At 42.1% G+C, this 17,621-nt stretch overlaps 1 protein-coding gene and 1 long non-coding RNA gene across 2 annotated transcripts; one reads left to right on the forward strand and one right to left on the reverse strand.

Annotated features, from left to right (window-relative positions):
- Positions 1 to 1,314: 1,314 nt before the first annotated feature.
- Positions 1,315 to 17,583, reverse strand: LOC118394669 (trimethylguanosine synthase-like). The gene is made up of 13 exons (XM_035788109.2): positions 17,435 to 17,583; positions 17,263 to 17,327; positions 16,684 to 16,823; positions 13,122 to 13,827; positions 12,083 to 12,197; positions 9,335 to 9,421; positions 8,937 to 9,108; positions 7,617 to 7,959; positions 7,302 to 7,466; positions 4,788 to 4,931; positions 4,147 to 4,363; positions 3,516 to 3,594; positions 1,315 to 1,630 (listed from the first exon to the last, which is right to left on the reverse strand). The coding sequence occupies exons 1-13, from the start codon at positions 17,545 to 17,547 to the stop codon at positions 1,517 to 1,519; spliced, it is 2,460 nt and encodes an 819-aa protein (XP_035644002.1). The 5' UTR covers positions 17,548 to 17,583; the 3' UTR covers positions 1,315 to 1,516.
- On the forward strand, positions 9,435 to 12,066 carry LOC127907629 (uncharacterized). Its single transcript, XR_008065204.1, has 3 exons — positions 9,435 to 9,945; positions 10,148 to 10,249; positions 10,317 to 12,066. It is a non-coding gene; the product is annotated as an uncharacterized LOC127907629 (long non-coding RNA).
- Positions 17,584 to 17,621: the final 38 nt, after the last annotated feature.

Here is a 17,621-nt window from a genome sequence, read left to right on the forward strand (position 1 = left end):
TTAAAGTTAATAAACCAATTAGGCACATTTGGGCAGCCTTGATACAAGATTTTGAACAGAAATGCAATGGTTCAATGGATCAGTCTAAACATTGCATGTACACTGCCATCTAGTGGCCAAAATCTAAATTGTGACTGGGCTGGATTAATACATTATGGCCTTTCTCTTGCATTTCAAAGATGGTACAAAAAATATATATTTTACCACATCTAATGTGTTATATTCTCCTACCTTAATTTCACATTTCCACAAACTTCAAGGTGTTTCCTTTCAAATGGTATCAAGAATATGCAGATCCTTGCTTCAGGTCCTGAGCTACAGGAGGTTAGATTTGGGTATGTCATTTTAGGATAAAAATTGGGGAAAAAAAGGGTCCGATCCTTAAAGTTAACCATTTTCACTGTAGTGTCCAAAACGTCTTTCAAGCTGTCAGGCATTCCCTTGGCAGCAAGAGCCTCTCGGTGGATGTTGCAGTGTACCCAAATGGCATCCTGTCTCCCTGTCATGGATTTTGCGCAATCAGTACAGATACAAATACATCTTGACTACCAAAGTCCATTTGATGTCACAAAGCTGTTCAGTACTTTAAAAATATCCTCTCCTGTTGTCCTGGTTTCCAGTGGTTTGTAGAAGAGGATGATCCTTAATTGACCCCACATAAATGTAACGGACATATACCAGGAGCTGTGCCAGGCCTGCCACGTCTGTTGACTCATCCAGCTGTAACACATAGAATTCACTGGCTTGTATGCGAAGCAGCCATGTCACTGATGCATCGTGAAGCAGTATTGTTTGATGAAGGCACATTGTCTGTAGCTTTTTGTGCCTTTTACATGTTTGTTTTTTAAAGGAAAATCTAAATGGACTGTTTGAAAATGTTAATCACATTTTCATTTGGCGTACCCCTGGGGGGAATAGCCGTACACCAGTTTGGGAATAACCGTCACCAACATTTTGATTGTCTGCTTAGATATGCATCCAGATATATCCTTCGGTAGGCAGGCCCACGCTTGGGTGTCAGTGTGACAGAGGGAGCTACTAGGATATCAACACATCAGCTCAACTGAAGCCGAATCAAAAATGGGGCTCAACTGTTGGCCAGGCCACAGAATGACAGCAGGTCTGGTTGCGTTTGTGGTCACTGCTGTGCGGGGCGGGGGGGCTGAGCTCACAGAGAGAGCCCCATCTGTGGACCCAAGTACCACTCTGTGCTGGCTGGCTATACTCTGATGCCCATCTATATATGCATATCTATTGTGTAGATAACAACATTTGAATGTATTTCCACAAAAAAAGACAAGGTTGAGAACCAGGCAATGTAAAACGGCATAGTTAGCTTTAATACAAAAATAGATAATGCAACAAAATATGTCTTTTGAAAAATAAAAGCAGTAAAACGTGTATAACCACACGGCCAGACTTAACACAAAACATCTGATGGGATGTGTACACATCATCATGCACTAAACAAAAACTGGCCTCAAACAGATCAGGTTTAGCATTAGGTCAAATAAAACTAGCAATCTGATTTAATCAAATTACCAAAATATGCAGTTATTGTCTTTAACTTGTTGTTGAGAAAGTTCTGTTCCACCTCTACTCTCCCACCAAGCCCTGCAAGAGAGGCGATCTGGAACCCAACCAGAAAAATAAAACATTGTTACTATACTAATTACAAGTCCGAGTCATTGACATTAACATTTATATAGAGAAAGAAAATCAGCACCTTGATTTATAATGGAAAGTTTTTCAATGAAAAGTAATGTAATAGATTTGTATGTAAATCTAGTACACTGTATGGTTCAACATCCCTGTCTGTTGTTCGGTGCACAAAGCTGGCAAGTTATTATTTACAGAGGCTGCCTTCAGAGGCAGCCCAGTTCAGATTTCTTTTCACTAATTGGTATTTTTGACCAATCAGATCAGCTCTGAAAAAGGCCTGATGTGATTGGTCAAAAGCCCAATTAGTGGAAAAAAAGATCAGAATTGGGGTGCCTATAAACTCCCCCCTGTTTGCTAAACCACAGTAACAGTTCTGACAATAACAGTAAAGGTCAAACAGAGCCAGACTCAGACCTAAATACTAATTTTTTATTTAACTAACCATAGTCAGATCCACCACAATCAAACACCTCTAGAGAATGAAACAAAAAAAACAACAATACTCACTAACTCGGACTAAAATAAATAGGGGCCTCGTGCAAATAGTATTTTGATCAACTGGGTCTATACACTCCCCTCTGTATTTATTTGGACAGTTTTTTCTTCTACGTCTTTCTGCCTCAACTTTCTCACTCATCATTCACAATTAATGCATAACCATGGTACCATCAACATTAATGTAGAAGTGTTCAGAAACATCTTCTATTCCAGCTTAAAATAAGTGACAATGCATTATTCACCATTCAGTTCCTATTGGGCAAAACATAACTGGAAACACAACCAAAACAAGCTGTGAATGCATCCAACAAGTTTGTAGAGTGGCAAGTGATGTTGTCATTGTGTACAAGGACTATGGGACCAAATAGTAAACGTTTGACTACTTTAATACACTAAGTGAATTTGGCCAAATACTTATGACTTCTTCAAAAGGGGGGACTAGATACAGGTAAAACAGATGTATAAAAATACCCTAAAATAAAAAGGTGACATTCCGTACTGTCGCTTCATATGAAACAATCCCAAATCCTGGGGAATATAGCCAAATTTAAATATTTTACCCTCCTTGACCAAATAAATACGGAGTGGAGTGTGCTTCTTCTATACTCATTATACTTATCTTCTGATAACAGCCACCATGGACGTAGCTTTATAGTAGCAAGTAGTAGTAAACCTGCACTCAAAATAGTTAGATATGCCACTGCTAAATAAGTAGGTCAATAGGTTACCAACTAGGTGACAGCCTGCTTTGTTAGACTGCTGATAACATGCATGATGGCATAATGAAATCATCATAAGGCCTATGTAGCCTTTCCCAGCTCTGGGAGCCTTTGATCAGACAGTGAGAACACTTACAGCCACGGGATAGCACAGAGATGGGCAACCAAGTAAATAAAGGAGAAGTATGGGCATTCCCCAAAACATGCTCAGTAGAGGCTCAGCTGGGCAGGCAGGCGCCTGGCATCATCAGCGCTGACTACAGCTATGTCCTAACCTTTCCTGAAGTGTGCACTTGCACATTTTCTTGCCTGGATTTATCAAATGGTGGCAACTCCCTCTAGCCAATCCTTATACCAATCCAATGACGAGGAATGTTTCAAGTACACACTTTGGGATAAAGGTGGTGAATTGGGATGCAGCTTTGATCCTCTTCCATAAAAGGAGCCCTGCAGAAACTTCACACTTCTATAGGCCTTCAGACTGTACTGCTGTACTCTAATTTACACTGAAATATCAACAAATATAAATGTATCTTGAATCAATCGTAGCCAAGCGTGACTAGCATGCACAAAGACTCAACATCCAAACATGAGTTGCAATCCACCAATACTCCTCCACTTGTCCATGTAACCTACCTGATCCATGTCTGCATTTCGTGGGAGGAAGTACACAATATTATCAGATATCATTTTGGACAACCTGAAAATGTCAAAAGTATTAACAGTTAAGGAAAACAGTGTTCAACTCTTCTATAACAACGTAATAGAACGCTACAATGCATGTAAATACTAGTGGAATATAAAAAGACGGCAAACTCAAGATTGGCAAGCAAAGACCAACCCACAAACAAAACTAACTGCACATCCCAAGTTCCTCAATTCAAAAGGCACTCGCACATCTGAGCTATCTTTTTTACAGGTGCATGGTAACAGTTGAATCAAATGAGAAAATAGAAAGAATTCGCACACTGCTCTTAATAGTATCACTCCTCTTTAATAAACTTCACGGCCCTCGTCAGAACGTGAGGCTGATATGTAAAGCTTATTAAAGAGCAGTGATACTATCAAGAGCTTTGTGCGGGTTCCCTCTTTTTTTCATTACATCCACAATTCCTGTCTTCACATTCCCCCTTAGCTAGCTAACAAACTGCTGGCCTTGTCACCCTGCCTCCATCTGCGTGTATCTCTACCCGGGTCCGTCTCGGAGTCTGGCCTGTTGCCTAACTAATAGCCTGAGAGCAGCTTCATTGTGAGAAATAAAGGATATCCATTTGGCGCCATCATGGTCTTGATATCGAAGACGTCTGCGCTGAGGTAGTCTGGGCCGCCCCAGGGGGGGCTGAGGAACACCACGTCCGCCCGCAGACGAGGTGCCAGCTGCAGGAAGTCTCCCTGCACAAAGTCGATGTGCTCGGCCACCTTGTAGACCTGGGCGTTGTGCTGTGCCAGGGCCAGACGCACTGGGTCAATGTCAATGGCTAGCACTGCATGGGGGCAGGGACATGGAGGACAGAGAGTCAGACACATAGGGAGTACCACGCAGGACAACGTGCTCTATCTGTTTAAATGTCTGGAGGAAGGGAAAGGGACAGACGGCATCTCAAATGGCACCGTATTCCCTATGTAGTGCACTACTTTTGACCAGGGCCCATAACTGCACTACATATGGAAAGACACGCAGACTTGAGTCAGACACACAGGGAGAACCACTAAGGACAATATGACACACAACTGTTAACCTATAGGATATAATATGGGCCCCAGAGGTTTTCCTGGTCACGTCACAGGGTCAGGAATACTCTTGCCCTATTTATAAAGGCAGACACAGTAACCAAAAATATCTACATTTTATAAGATATTAAAGCAAAGGAGCCTCTGAAGCTTGGCTCAAATATGATGCTACTATACCCCTCTTCCCAGTGAGGGCAAACTGGATGGCATTGCCTCCCACTCCACAGAAGGCGTCTATGATGAGTTCAGAGTGGAAACTCTCCTGGACCCTCAGGGCAATGTGCTCTGCTATCTTCTCTGGGGTAACAGAGAACCAGCCCTCTGTACAGACAGACAAACGGACAGACAGGCTTTAACAAACTGAATACAAAGATGCAATTAATATTCTCTCATTTTACCATTTTAAAATTCTATATTATATATATATATATATACACATATATATATACATACATACATATACACACATACACAGTGTAGAATTGTTTAATTTATTGATTCATATTTTAAGAAATCACAATTTATTGGATTAGGGGGTGATCCCCAATGCAAAGCATAGCCACCAGAGGTCAGTCAACTGTAAAATGTAAAATGGTTTTGTCCGAACAATGCCAAATATTTTAGTTCATTATTGATTTATCAAATTTGTCCAGAAATATGATATCTAATTGATTGATTTTTGTGGGCTCATAAGTCATGCGAGTTCCCCAAAATAACCAAAACACTATTAGTGACGATTACATTTTAAAACAGCTGTCATTCACAACATTTTACTACAGGCAAATATTAGGCCTGCTGGAATATAAAGTAGGTGTGTGTGTGTATTTTCAATTATATTGAGAATAGCCTGAATATATCATACAAGACAACCCAAAAACGATTGAATAAGTATGCTGTTATTATTGAGGTATATTTGATAGACTATGTGGCGAGGCTGGGATGCTTCATAGACCAACCACGTCCTCCGGTCTCTCCTCACGTAGACCATCTGCCTTTATTCTCGAGCAGCCATTGCTGGTTCCTTTTCAGTTGCTTGTTTTCACAGCCTCCTCAGAGTATAAACACCTGCTAAGGCAAACACTGCTGGGAGTGCACTCTTCTCTTGGAACGCTTCACGTTACTCACTCTCTTTCATTACAGTCCTCATCCCTCCCTCTGTTCTGAGAAAAGAGGCCGAGGAGAGGGTGTTTCACAAAGAAACATGGATGGACTTTCCAATTGAGCTCAAGGGAGTATCCGTAGATACATTTGGTTTGTTTTCCTAAATGTTCACTGAGATGGGAGATATTCATTTCAGTTTGTAGTGGATTCTCAAAACCTGATTGCTGTTCCTGAAGGAAACCTCTAACACCATGTTAAAGAGTTTTTATTACCTATATGACTTCAGTCCCAAAATACTAGATTACCCCTCCTCACACTCTGCTCTCTATCATCAGCCAGGCACTGCTACATGAGGCTGTATAGAGACTTTCCTCCTGTACCTAATTGAGCAATAGACACCATATGAATCTGATAGGACGAGGTGTAAATCACTTGGACTGAGAGTCAGCCATGGTGTGGTATGTATCCTGGCTCTCCTCTGTTGACATGAATAAGTGAGAGGTTACGAAGGCTCTGATCTCGTTTTCAAACAGAATTCCGAATGCACTGTGAAAGATCTCTGATTGGAGCGAGGGGAACATAGTCATACTACTTTGGAGAATATAGGGAGAGATTCGGCAGGACGAGATTGGCCCTCTGATAACAGATAAGCTCTTTGCCAGAAAAAGGTTGGAGAACTACTTGACGTTTTGAACCAATGTTAAAATCAATGTTTAAAATGATAAATCAAAAAGGAAGCATTTGGAGGATTTCAGTGGAGGTGAAAAAAATAGCTTTTATACCTGATCACTAACCATATGAATATTTGTCCTTCTAGAGTACAAGGTTGCTTCTGTTTCTGCTACAGGATCTACACGTTGTGTTGGAAATGGAAAACTAGTCCTTCTACTTAAATGAACCTAATCTGCATACAGAGTGCCAATCATTAGTCTCTTATCAGTGCATCCGTGTTTAAAAACGGAGTCATAGTCTGGTGCACTTAAATGAGAGGACATGTGCACGAGCAGGGAACGAGGAAGCGGGAGGGAGGGAGGAGGCGAGAGAGAGAGTAGAGTTGCTCTGCTGGGAGACAGGGAGGAAGCCTGCTGGTGTCATGTGATGCAGGAGGGAGAAATGTGAGGTATGCTTCACTGGCATCAGCACTTCTCCCTAAAGACAGACAGAGGTGGGCCCTGCCTGCCAGCTCATCCATGTGCCCTCTACATCCCCACCACCACATCTCAACATCCCTGACTCTCTTCCCCTCTTGACAACATGTTAGACTTCAGGAGCAGCAAAACTGTATCTTATACCTCGGACATACAGCCATTCGTTTCTCAACCAGAGAAAAATACTTAACATTCAGTCACCTTGAGAAAATCCATTCCTTTTCAGAATAAAGTGCATTCCTGAATCACATTTGACCCTCCGTTTGGGCTGCATTAATAGATGTGGTTGGGAGACTACAATAGGAGAATAGTTCTTCTCAAACTAGAGGAATATTAACAACAATATGGAGGTCAGGTAGTTCCTCCATATGATTAACCCTTTCTGCTGGAGCCTGTATGAACAAATTGAAAGTGTGTGTGTTCTGTTTGCTCTGTGACTCACCATGGTCCAGCTTGATGCCCTCATCGAACCTGGAGAAGAGACGGTAGCGCTGGGCCCAGTACTTAGCCAGCTCGGGCTCCGCTGCAATCTCAGCTGGCATCACTCCACATTTTCCTCTTTTCTTTGTCTTCTTGTTCTTCTTCTTACCAGTCTTCCCAGTAGACTCTGGGAAATAGGCCGTGCAAAAGTAGTAAATTGTACAAGACTTCAACAATCAAACAAGAAATACACCTCAACAAGTATAGATCTGACAGGAACGCTTTATGAAAAAGCCCTGGGTTAGAAAAAGGTCTAAACTGGCTGAGGCAAACCAACCTGTGTTATTATGTTCAAGTGCATTGGGAACTAAGTAGTCTGGTATGTCCAGTGAGTACACCTCTCTTCTGAATTGAATCTCTTCTTCTTCCTCTACTCTGGTAAAGATGTTCTGCTGGGAGGGTTGAGGGAGCTGCTCAGTACAGTCCAACTCCAAACAGAGTTGAGGACTATCTTCCTTCATCTCTTCCTCCAGTCTCTCTTCTTCTCCCTCTGACTGTGGACAAGCAGGCCTCTCCTTGTCGGCATGCTCCCCGTGCTCATGCGACTGGCCTTTTGACATGTCCGGGACGGCTGTGTGTGTGCCGTTGTCTTTCTGAACCCTCTGGAGGAAACTCTGAACCTGAAAACAAGAGCAGCACGTGAGTGAGTGCGTGAATACAACAAACACGCATGACCAATGAACGCTAGAGGAACAGAGAAGCATCAAAACGAAACCATACTTTAAAGTAGGCCTCAACAGGGCTCAAGTCATTTCTACTGTGCCTGCTTGATGATGGTGCCATTTGCTGCAGACAGTAAATACTGCAAGTCTTGCCCAGAAGATCAATCCAGTGAGCTCAAAACAAAGATCAATGGAAAAGCACTGCATTTAATTGGTTTAAGTCCTCTCACAGTGCGACACATGACTAAATAATGTCTCAACACCGTAGAAACACACCGATGTCCACTATACCTGTAGGCACTATACCCGTAGGCCACACTAAGTCATTACCTTTCTGAAGTGCAGTACCTTGACAAGTTTCAATTGCTCTGGGATAATACAATCCCGCAGAGTCAGAAAACAGAACAGTGGCCTTTCCTAGCCTCTCTACCATGGTTTGAATAAGCATGTTAGAGTTCATAGCGACCAGCTGAACACTCTTCCTTTACTCCTCAAGGTCAGTCTTATCAATGAAATGTGACTGACTCAAATAATGATGATCCGTGAACTTTAAACAGTGCGGCTACCCCCGTACCAGTGCAGCGTGGCGGCTCATTGTAAATAGATTCAGTTGGTTGAAACAGCAGCTGCATGCATAAGAGAGATGTGGTGTGTCAGAGGAGGCCAACACTGACAGGAGGGGAGGGAGGACGTGAGTATTGGCTGTGCTCCCATTCTCTCCTCTCTCTGCCAGTGGAGACTGAGGCAGAGTAAGAAATGAGGTAGACCTCTCTGAAAAGGCTCCCCAGTGTCAACCACAGGGCATTTTACCCACCTGCTAATCCAGTCAGGAGCTGCTATGAAATGTGGGTGTGCAGTATTAAAACGAGAGTGATTCTATTAGTATCGCAATCAATAGTAATCGTACTGTTTGAAAATTATTTGTAAAATTGTACTTTTTGAAAGGTCTTAGTCAACTTGGGCTCTGTGTTATCTCTCTCTTCAGTAAAGAAGGTGTGCGTGTTGTGGCAGGCTGCTTTCCTCCCTCCATGTTTCTTCCTATTCCTCCCAGCCCTACTTCCATGGTGGTGACTGGGGCTGGGCTTAAACTTCAGCACGCTCTCAATCCTAAAAAAAACACATAAACATAAACATAAAGAGGCTGATATTCTAAGAGGACAAATCAACCGTTTGTACATATACCTGGTTTATTTTCAAAATGTCACCCTATTGCCTACATACTGAATAGTGCACTACTTTTTGACCAGGCTGGGTCAAAAGTAGTGCACTTTATAGGGAATAGGCTCTCATTTGGGATGCAGTTCCCAAGTCTGAGGGAGTAATGCTGACTTACATGGGGTCGTGGCTGCGCTTTAACCCAAGTTTATCCCAGGCTTCATCCACAGACATCTGAGGGTTCTCCTCCACATCCAGTTCATGGCTAGGTCAACAGATCAGTAGATGATAGATCGATACACAGCATTAGCCTTACACACCATCACAATGATCGAACAAGACTGCATTCCAATTGGTACCATATTCCCTATATAGTGTACACTTTTGACTGGAGGGCCCTGGTCAAAAGTAGTACACTATATAGGGAATGTGTAGCCAACAGTAGAACGTTTATGAGATGCAATAGACAAGAAAATAGGAAAATGTAGAAAAATATTGTTATATAGTCTCACAAAGCATTGTGTAGGCTAAATCACATCAGTCCCCAGTACCAGCCTCTGGGTTGGAATGGGCCATCACGTGATGTTTACTGATTTATGCATAAAGATTCCATTTACAGAATCATTGGTTATTGAAACATGGAGAAGCATCAAAATCTGTGTCTTGGACATGAACATCTCCTTCGATCAAAGTGAAATTGAAAAGACGGATGATAAGCACTTCCATTCATTCACCTGGCTGACACTTTTACATGCACTGCATCATAACCAATAATGGAAGCCTTTACAGGTGAATCGTAGCCAATAATGGAAGCCTTTACAGGTGAATCGTAGCCAATAATGGAAGCCTTTACAAGGTGAATCGTAGCCAATAATGGAAGCCTTTACAAGGTGAATCGTAGCCAATAATGGAAGCCTTTACAGGTGAATCGTAGAGAATAATGGAAGCCTTTACAAGGTGAATCATAGACAATAATGGAAGCCTTTACAAGGTGAATCGTAGCCAATAATGGAAGCCTTTACAAGGTGAATCGTAGACAATAATGGAAGCCTTTACAAGGTGAATCGTAGCCAATAATGGAAGCCTTTACAAGGTGAATCGTAGCCAATAATGGAAGCCTTTACAAGGTGAATCGTAGACAATAATGGAAGCCTTTACAGGTGAATCGTAGACAATAATGGAAGCCTTTACAGGTGAATCGTAGACAATAATGGAAGCCTTTACAAGGTGAATCGTAGTTCAATTCAATCCCCTATGAAAAATATTTCAGTCACTGTCAGCATATACAGTGGCAAGAAACAGCATGTGACCCCTTTGGAAATACCTGGATTTCTGCATAAATTGGTCATGCATTTTGAGCTGATCTTCATCTAGGTCACAACAATAGACAAACACAGTTTGCTTTACTAATAACACCCAAACAATGTATATGTTTTCATGTCTTTATTGAACACCGTGTAAACATTCACCTTCCAGGGTAGAAAAAGTATGTGAACCCTTGGATTTAATAACTGGTTGACTCTCCTTTGGCAGCAATAACCTCAACCAAATGTTTTCTGTAGTTGCGGATCAGACCTGCACACCCGTCAGGAGGAATTTTGGACCATTCCTCTTTACAAAACTGTTTCAGTTCAGCAATATTCTTGGGATGTCTGGTGTGAACGGCTCTCGAGGTCATTCCACAGCATCTCAATCAGGTTGAGGTCATTCTGTTGTTGATTTACTTGTCTTTTTGGGTTGTTGTCCTGTTGCATCACCCAACTTCTGTTGCGCTTCAATTGGCGAACATATAGCCTCACATTCTCCTGCAAAATGTCTTGATAAACTTGAATGATTTTTTCCATATGATAGCATGCTGTCTAGGCCCTGAGGCAGCCCCAAATCATGATGCTCCCTCCACCAGACTTTACAGTTGGGATGAGGTTATGATGTTGGTGTGCTGTGCCTTTTTTCCCTCTCCACCACATAGTGTTGTGTGTTCCTTCCTTCCAAACAACTCAACTGTAGCTTCATCTGTCCACACAATATTTTGCCAGTAGCGCTGTGGAACATCCAGGTGCACGTTTGAAAACTTCAGACGTGCAGCAATGCTTTTTTTGGACAGCAGTGGCTTCTTCCATGGTGTCCTCCCTTGAACATCATTCTTATTTTACGTATCGTAGGCTCGTCAACAGAGATGTTAGCATGTTCCAGAGAATTCTGTAAGTCTTTAGCTGACACTAGGATTGTTCTTAACCTCATTGAGCATTCTGCACTGTGCTCTTGCAGTCATCTTTGCAGGACGGTCACTCCTAGGGAGAGTAGCAACAGTGCTGAACTTTCTCCATTTATAGACAATTTGTCTTACTTATTTTACAGATACTTTTGTAAGCCTTTCAAGCTTTATGCAAGTCAACAATTCTTCATCTTAGGTCTTCTGAGATCTTTTGTTCGAGGCATCGTTTACATCAAGCAATGCTTCTTGTGAATAGGAAACTCAAATTTTGTAAGTGTTTTTTATAGGGCAAGGCAGCTCTAACCAACCTCTCCAATCTCGTCTCATTCATTGGACTCCAGGTTAGCTGACTCATGACTCCAATTAGCTTTTGGAGAAGTCATTAGCCTTTGGGTTCACATACTTTTCCCAACCTACACAGTTTAAATTATTGATTTAATATAGACAAGAGAAATACAATTTGTATTATTTTAAGCACACTATGTCTGTCTATTGATGACTTAGATGAAGATCAGATCAAATTTGATGACCAATTTATGCAGAAATCCAGGTAATTCCAAAGGGTTCACATACTTTTTTCTTGCCACTTGAAACAGTGATTTCCAGTTATACTATTCTTGGTACTATATTGCTATGCCAACATTAGGAAGAGGACAATACTGTAAAATATTACAAGACATGAACATTTAGATAAATTGCCATGTAGCTTACCTTCGCTTAAGTTTTGGGACTCTTCCATCTGGTGGTTCATCATCTTCATCACTATTAGACGCTCTTCTCTCACCTGATCCGTTGTTTTCCTGGTGACACCTGCCCTGTTTGGAATCTGAAGGGGAAAAAAAAAGTGTACATCATTTGTCCCTACAACATTGCATTCTACATGCATGTTTTCCTTGCAAGAGGATAAAACGGGGAACGAGAAGTCAGCATGTGGTGTAAAACAATGCTACAAAGCCAGATAAAAACAGAAATACTATGAAACAGAAATGACAACAGTGTTGTGTGGGATCAGTCACAGACAAGATGGAAAGTTCCATTTTTACAGAGCATTCATCACGGTCTACAAAGTCACAGAGAGGAGACGGCCGTTGATTCAGGCAGTGGTTCTTTGCTCGCTCTGACTAGAGGAACCATTAAAAATGCATGGACCTGTGTCACATGGTCCTTTCATTCAAAGGAACACATCTTTTGATAGTACAATGCATAAAATATTCAGACAGTCACCTACAGTTTGGAAAAAGCCCCAAATTACAAGGAATAAAATATATATGTTTTAAAAGTGATGTGTGTAGGACATTGCTATCGCCTACCCATTCTGAGTGCAATAGGCTACTCTAATGACATCTTTAGTAGGGTCGGGACGATACCAGTATCGCGATACTCCTTAGTATTGTGTCAAGGAAACAAAACACGAAGCAGATTTAAATGACTTAGGAAAACAGCCCTAATGTTGGAAACAAACATCATTATGTTGTCATCCAGAGTCGCGTATATTTACTTTCCAAGCTAAAGCACACAATATTTTAAGTGTTTTCTAAAGGACCAAAGAGTGAGGTCTGCCTAGTGTTTTCATTTTGCCATGGAGAAAAATAAACCACGATACTGGTATTTAGGTTTTAATAGATTTGAGCGCAAGAACTGTGGGAATCACTGCTATATCAACATAGTGTCAGTCTCCTCAACGATATAGGATAGTTTCCTGAACTGAGAGACAGAAATATCATGTTTGTAGGCGGGTGAAAGGTCTCACCTCTTAATTCAGTGGACTTAGTTGACGAGGCAGTTCTTTTACGATTACCACCATCACAAGGTTCATCATTTCCACAGACATGGTCCACTTGTTGTTTGCTCAAATCACACTGACCAACTCCCTCTGACAGAAGGCTCATCTGCCCAATCAGATCGACCACTTCACTAGTGCCTACCTCACTCTGCTCTAGCCTTCCTTCAAACTCTAAATCCCCTGGGTCACAACAATGAGTCGGCTCTCCTTCGGCTTCACCCTCATGTCTAGGCTGCTTTGTTTCAATGGGTGTACTGCTTGAGTAGTCTATGGTCCATCCCTGGGCTGCCCAATAGTTGAACTGCTCCCAGTAGTAGAGAAAGGTGTGGCTGGTGTGATTATCCCATGCCTCCTTAGTGCCTGGGCAGTCCCAGGGGGGCTCTGCTGTGGCTGGACAGCTGGAAGTCTCAGGGTGCTTCTCCAACCAGCCCTGCCACAACAACCCCTCTCCCTGCTGGCTCCAGTAGTCTTCCCAACCCTCCTGGGCCTGTGAGGGTTGAGGTTCTGCCTCAGTCTCTCCTTCGGGCCTCTCACTGAGATCAAACCAATCAAACGCTGGCTTGGTGCTTTCAACACTGGGATCATCCTTCTGTGACTGGAGTGGATCATCTTCATCCAGATTCTCAGGGGCTGCTTCCCAGTGGTTGGCATTCTTCCTCCTTAACTTTCTCGCCTTTTAGGAGACACAAAGACACTAGGTGAGAGAGCATAGGACTACATGTGATAGTGACCCTAACCCACAAATATAGAACATACAGTGCCTTGCGAAATTATTCGGCCCCCTTGAACTTTGCGACCTTTTGCCACATTTCAGGCTTCAAACATAAAGATATAAAACTGTATTTTTTTGTGAAGAATCAACAACAAGTGGGACACAATCATGAAGTGGACCGACATTTATTGGATATTTCAAACTTTTTTAACAAATCAAAAACTGAAAAATTGGGCGTGCAAAATTATTCAGCCCCTTTACTTTCAGTGCAGCAAACTCTCTCCAGAAGTTCAGTGAGGATCTATGAATGATCCAATGTTGACCTAAATGACTAATGATGATAAATACAATCCACCTGTGTGTAATCAAGTCTCCGTATAAATGCACCTGCACTGTGATAGTCTCAGAGGTCCGTTAAAAGGGCAGAGAGCATCATGACGAACAAGGAACACACCAGGCAGATCCGAGATACTCTTGTGAAGAAGTTTAAAGCCGGATTTGGATACAAAAATATTTCCCAAGCTTTAAACATCCCAAGGAGCACTGTGCAAGCGATAATATTGAAATGGAAGGAGTATCAGACCACTGCAAATCTACCAAGACCTGGCCGTCCCTCTAAACTTTCAGCTCATACAAGGAGAAGACTGATCAGAGATGCAGCCAAGAGGCCCATGATCACTCTGGATGGTGGGAGACTCTGTCCATAGGACAACAATCAGTCGTATATTGCACAAATCTGGCCTTTATGGAAGAGTGGCAAGAAGAAAGCCATTTCTTAAAGATATCCATAAAAAGTGTAATTTAAAGTTTGCCACAAGCCACCTGGGAGACACACCAAACATGTGGAAGAAGGTGCTCTGGTCAGATGAAACCAAAATTGAACTTTTTGGCAACAATGCAAAACGTTATGTTTGGCGTAAAAGCAACACAGCTCATCACCCTGAACACACCATCCCCACTGTCAAACATGGTGGTGGCAGCATCATGGTTTGGGCCTGCTTTTCTTCAGCAGGGACAGGGAAGATGGTTAAAATTGATGGAAAGATGGATGGAGCCAAATACAGGACCATTCTGGAAGAACCTGATGGAGTCCACCTGAGACTGGGACGGAGATTTGTCTTCCAACAAGACAATGATCCAAAACATAAAGCAAAATCTACAATGGAATGGTTAAAAAATAAACATATCCAGGTGTTAGAATGGCCAAGTCAAAGTCCAGACCTGAATCCAATCGAGAATCTGTGGAAAGAACTGAAAACTGCTGTTCACAAATGCTCTCCATCCAACCTCACTGAGCTCGAGCTGTCTTGCAAGGAGGAATGGGAAAACATTTCAGTCTCTCTGATAGAGACATACCCCAAGCGACTTACAGCTGTAATCGCAGCAAAAGGTGGCGCTACAAAGTATTAACTTAAGGGGACTGAATAATTTTGCACGGCCAATTTTTCAGTTTTTGATTTGTTAAAAAAGTTTGAAATATCCAATAAATGTCGTTCCACTTCATGATTGTGTCCCACTTGTTGTTGATTCTTCACAAAAAAAAACAGTTTTATATCTTTATGTTTGAAGCCTGAAATGTGGCAAAAGGTCGCAAAGTTCAAGGGGGCAGAATACTTTCGCAAGGCACTGTACACTATAGGCTACAGTCAGAAATGGTAGAATTATTTTTTTGACAGCGTGTGCAGGATTGTTTTTGTTGTTGCCTGATTTAGATATGCTTCTGCTTAGAATATCTGACATTTTGGTAAACTGTGTTAGTCAACTTGTCTATAATTAGATACATGCTGCTTCTCTTCGTCACTATATGTTGCCTTAGAAGACTTTAAAAAAAAACTTGCTCACCAGAATAAATCAGTTCGCAAACAATGTAAAAAATAAAATGGAGTTAATAAAGCCGCATACAAACTTGGTCTCTTTTTTTGTTTTCTTGAGTAAGGTAGCTCCACAATGCAGGTGTTTCAGCCTAGCTCAGTGGATTATGTGCGTAGGGGTTGGTAATGTTCTCTAGTTACGCCGTGATTGGCTCAGTGTTCTGCCATTCATGGGGACACCACATCACCGCCAAATCTAAGTGTAGAGCTAGAAAATTCAAGCCCCTTGGGTGATGCCAAAGAGTTACATTAGAAGTGCCCATCCAAGAAGGATCAAGGTCATTGGCCACAGAAAATGTCAAATCACGTTATCTACCGTAGCTTTAATTGGACTGATCATGTCAACATCTTACTTTCAAAATCTTAGCTAGCAGACATCATCATGAGGTCTTCGATCTACTGGCAAATGCTTTTTAATCCTTGTCATATGAAGATAAATAATAGATCAAACGTATCGGTACTCATCAGCCATAAACAAAATATAAGTTGGAAATTGCAAATTCAAAAATTAGTGGTTTGGAAGGAATCAGTGACAGAGGCTAACTGCAAGGATTGCTGAGCAATCACTAACTTGCTATTCATTGGAGTGGGTGGGTGGTTCCAAGTCTGGGTTTAAGGGTCTCTTTCCAAGCTTAAAAGGATAGACATTCAACATTGGGCATGCTATCAATCCAGCACGACTTCTGCCGTGCTCAAAACAACTGTTAACTTAGTACTGGGAAGTCTGACTTCAGTGAGTTCAAGACAACTGGGAACTCTGGGAAAATAACCTTAGACTGCTGCGCCACTTGTGGTATTGTTCCCTCTTTATTTGGATATAACCGTAGGGACTGCGGGTTATGGGTCAACCCGCACATCAGTAATCGGAGCAACATGACCTCTTCTTTCTTTTAGGTGGACTCTCTGGTGAAGGATAAACAGGCAATGTTTACTTGCTACTACTTACAGATTTCCTCTGTGCAGAGGAGCTTATAAACTCCACAGGCAGTCCCATTCTGGCCATAAGCTGGGCTTCTTCATCGATTGGTTCATCCTCCTCAGTCTCTTCATCTTCTGCCTGGTCCTCTCCATGCTCATCCTCTGCCTCTGAGTGCAACAATAGGCTGAGTTACAGACAACTTTCAGGTTTCAGAAAAGGTTGGCAACATGCATGTCAATTATTGGGAGTGGTTAGGTTAGCCAAGTGCAACTCAACTCCAAGACATACTACAGAACAACGGAGTTAACCTGCAACTAGTGTGGCAAACTGGAGCTCCACGTCACACAAAATGATTGATTGTGTCAAACTATGGATTTCAGTAACCATAGCCCGCAATTACATGGGACAATAACCTGTGTAATTGCGGGCTACTCACTGGATGACGAAATCCGTACTTATGATCAAAACCTGTATGAGATGTCTGAGCTCCAGTCGGTCACACTAGTCTGATCAACGCCGTTGATGTGAAGTACATCGTGTCGTTGAGCTTTACTTGACTAGAGTTAGGTATGTGCAATGACGTATACTACATTAGTTATGTCCTACCTTGCAGCCCACCTTCGGCCAAGTTAGTGATGTCTTTACGGTCAGATCTGTACAACTCACGATCCCTACACCGGGAGAAAAAGAGGACACAGTCAAAGTGAAAACAATGCAACACAGTTTACATTGTGTGTTGTACTTGTATAGTAACTATATAGGTAGCTAGCTCACTTACTGTACAAAAGCTCTCGAACACAAGCAGTGTATAGTCCCATCATCTCCAGCCAAGCTCCTTTGGCTGAAAATAATTTCGGCAACCACATTCCATTTTCCATGATCAATCATCATGTTCACACTTGTTAGCTAGATAACGTTAGCGGGAAATGTAAATAGAGAAAGGCTCTTTCACTGCGATCGAAGTT

This window comes from Oncorhynchus keta, chromosome 15, assembly GCF_023373465.1.
Source record: "Oncorhynchus keta strain PuntledgeMale-10-30-2019 chromosome 15, Oket_V2, whole genome shotgun sequence".
In the NCBI taxonomy this organism is placed as follows: domain Eukaryota; kingdom Metazoa; phylum Chordata; class Actinopteri; order Salmoniformes; family Salmonidae; genus Oncorhynchus; species Oncorhynchus keta.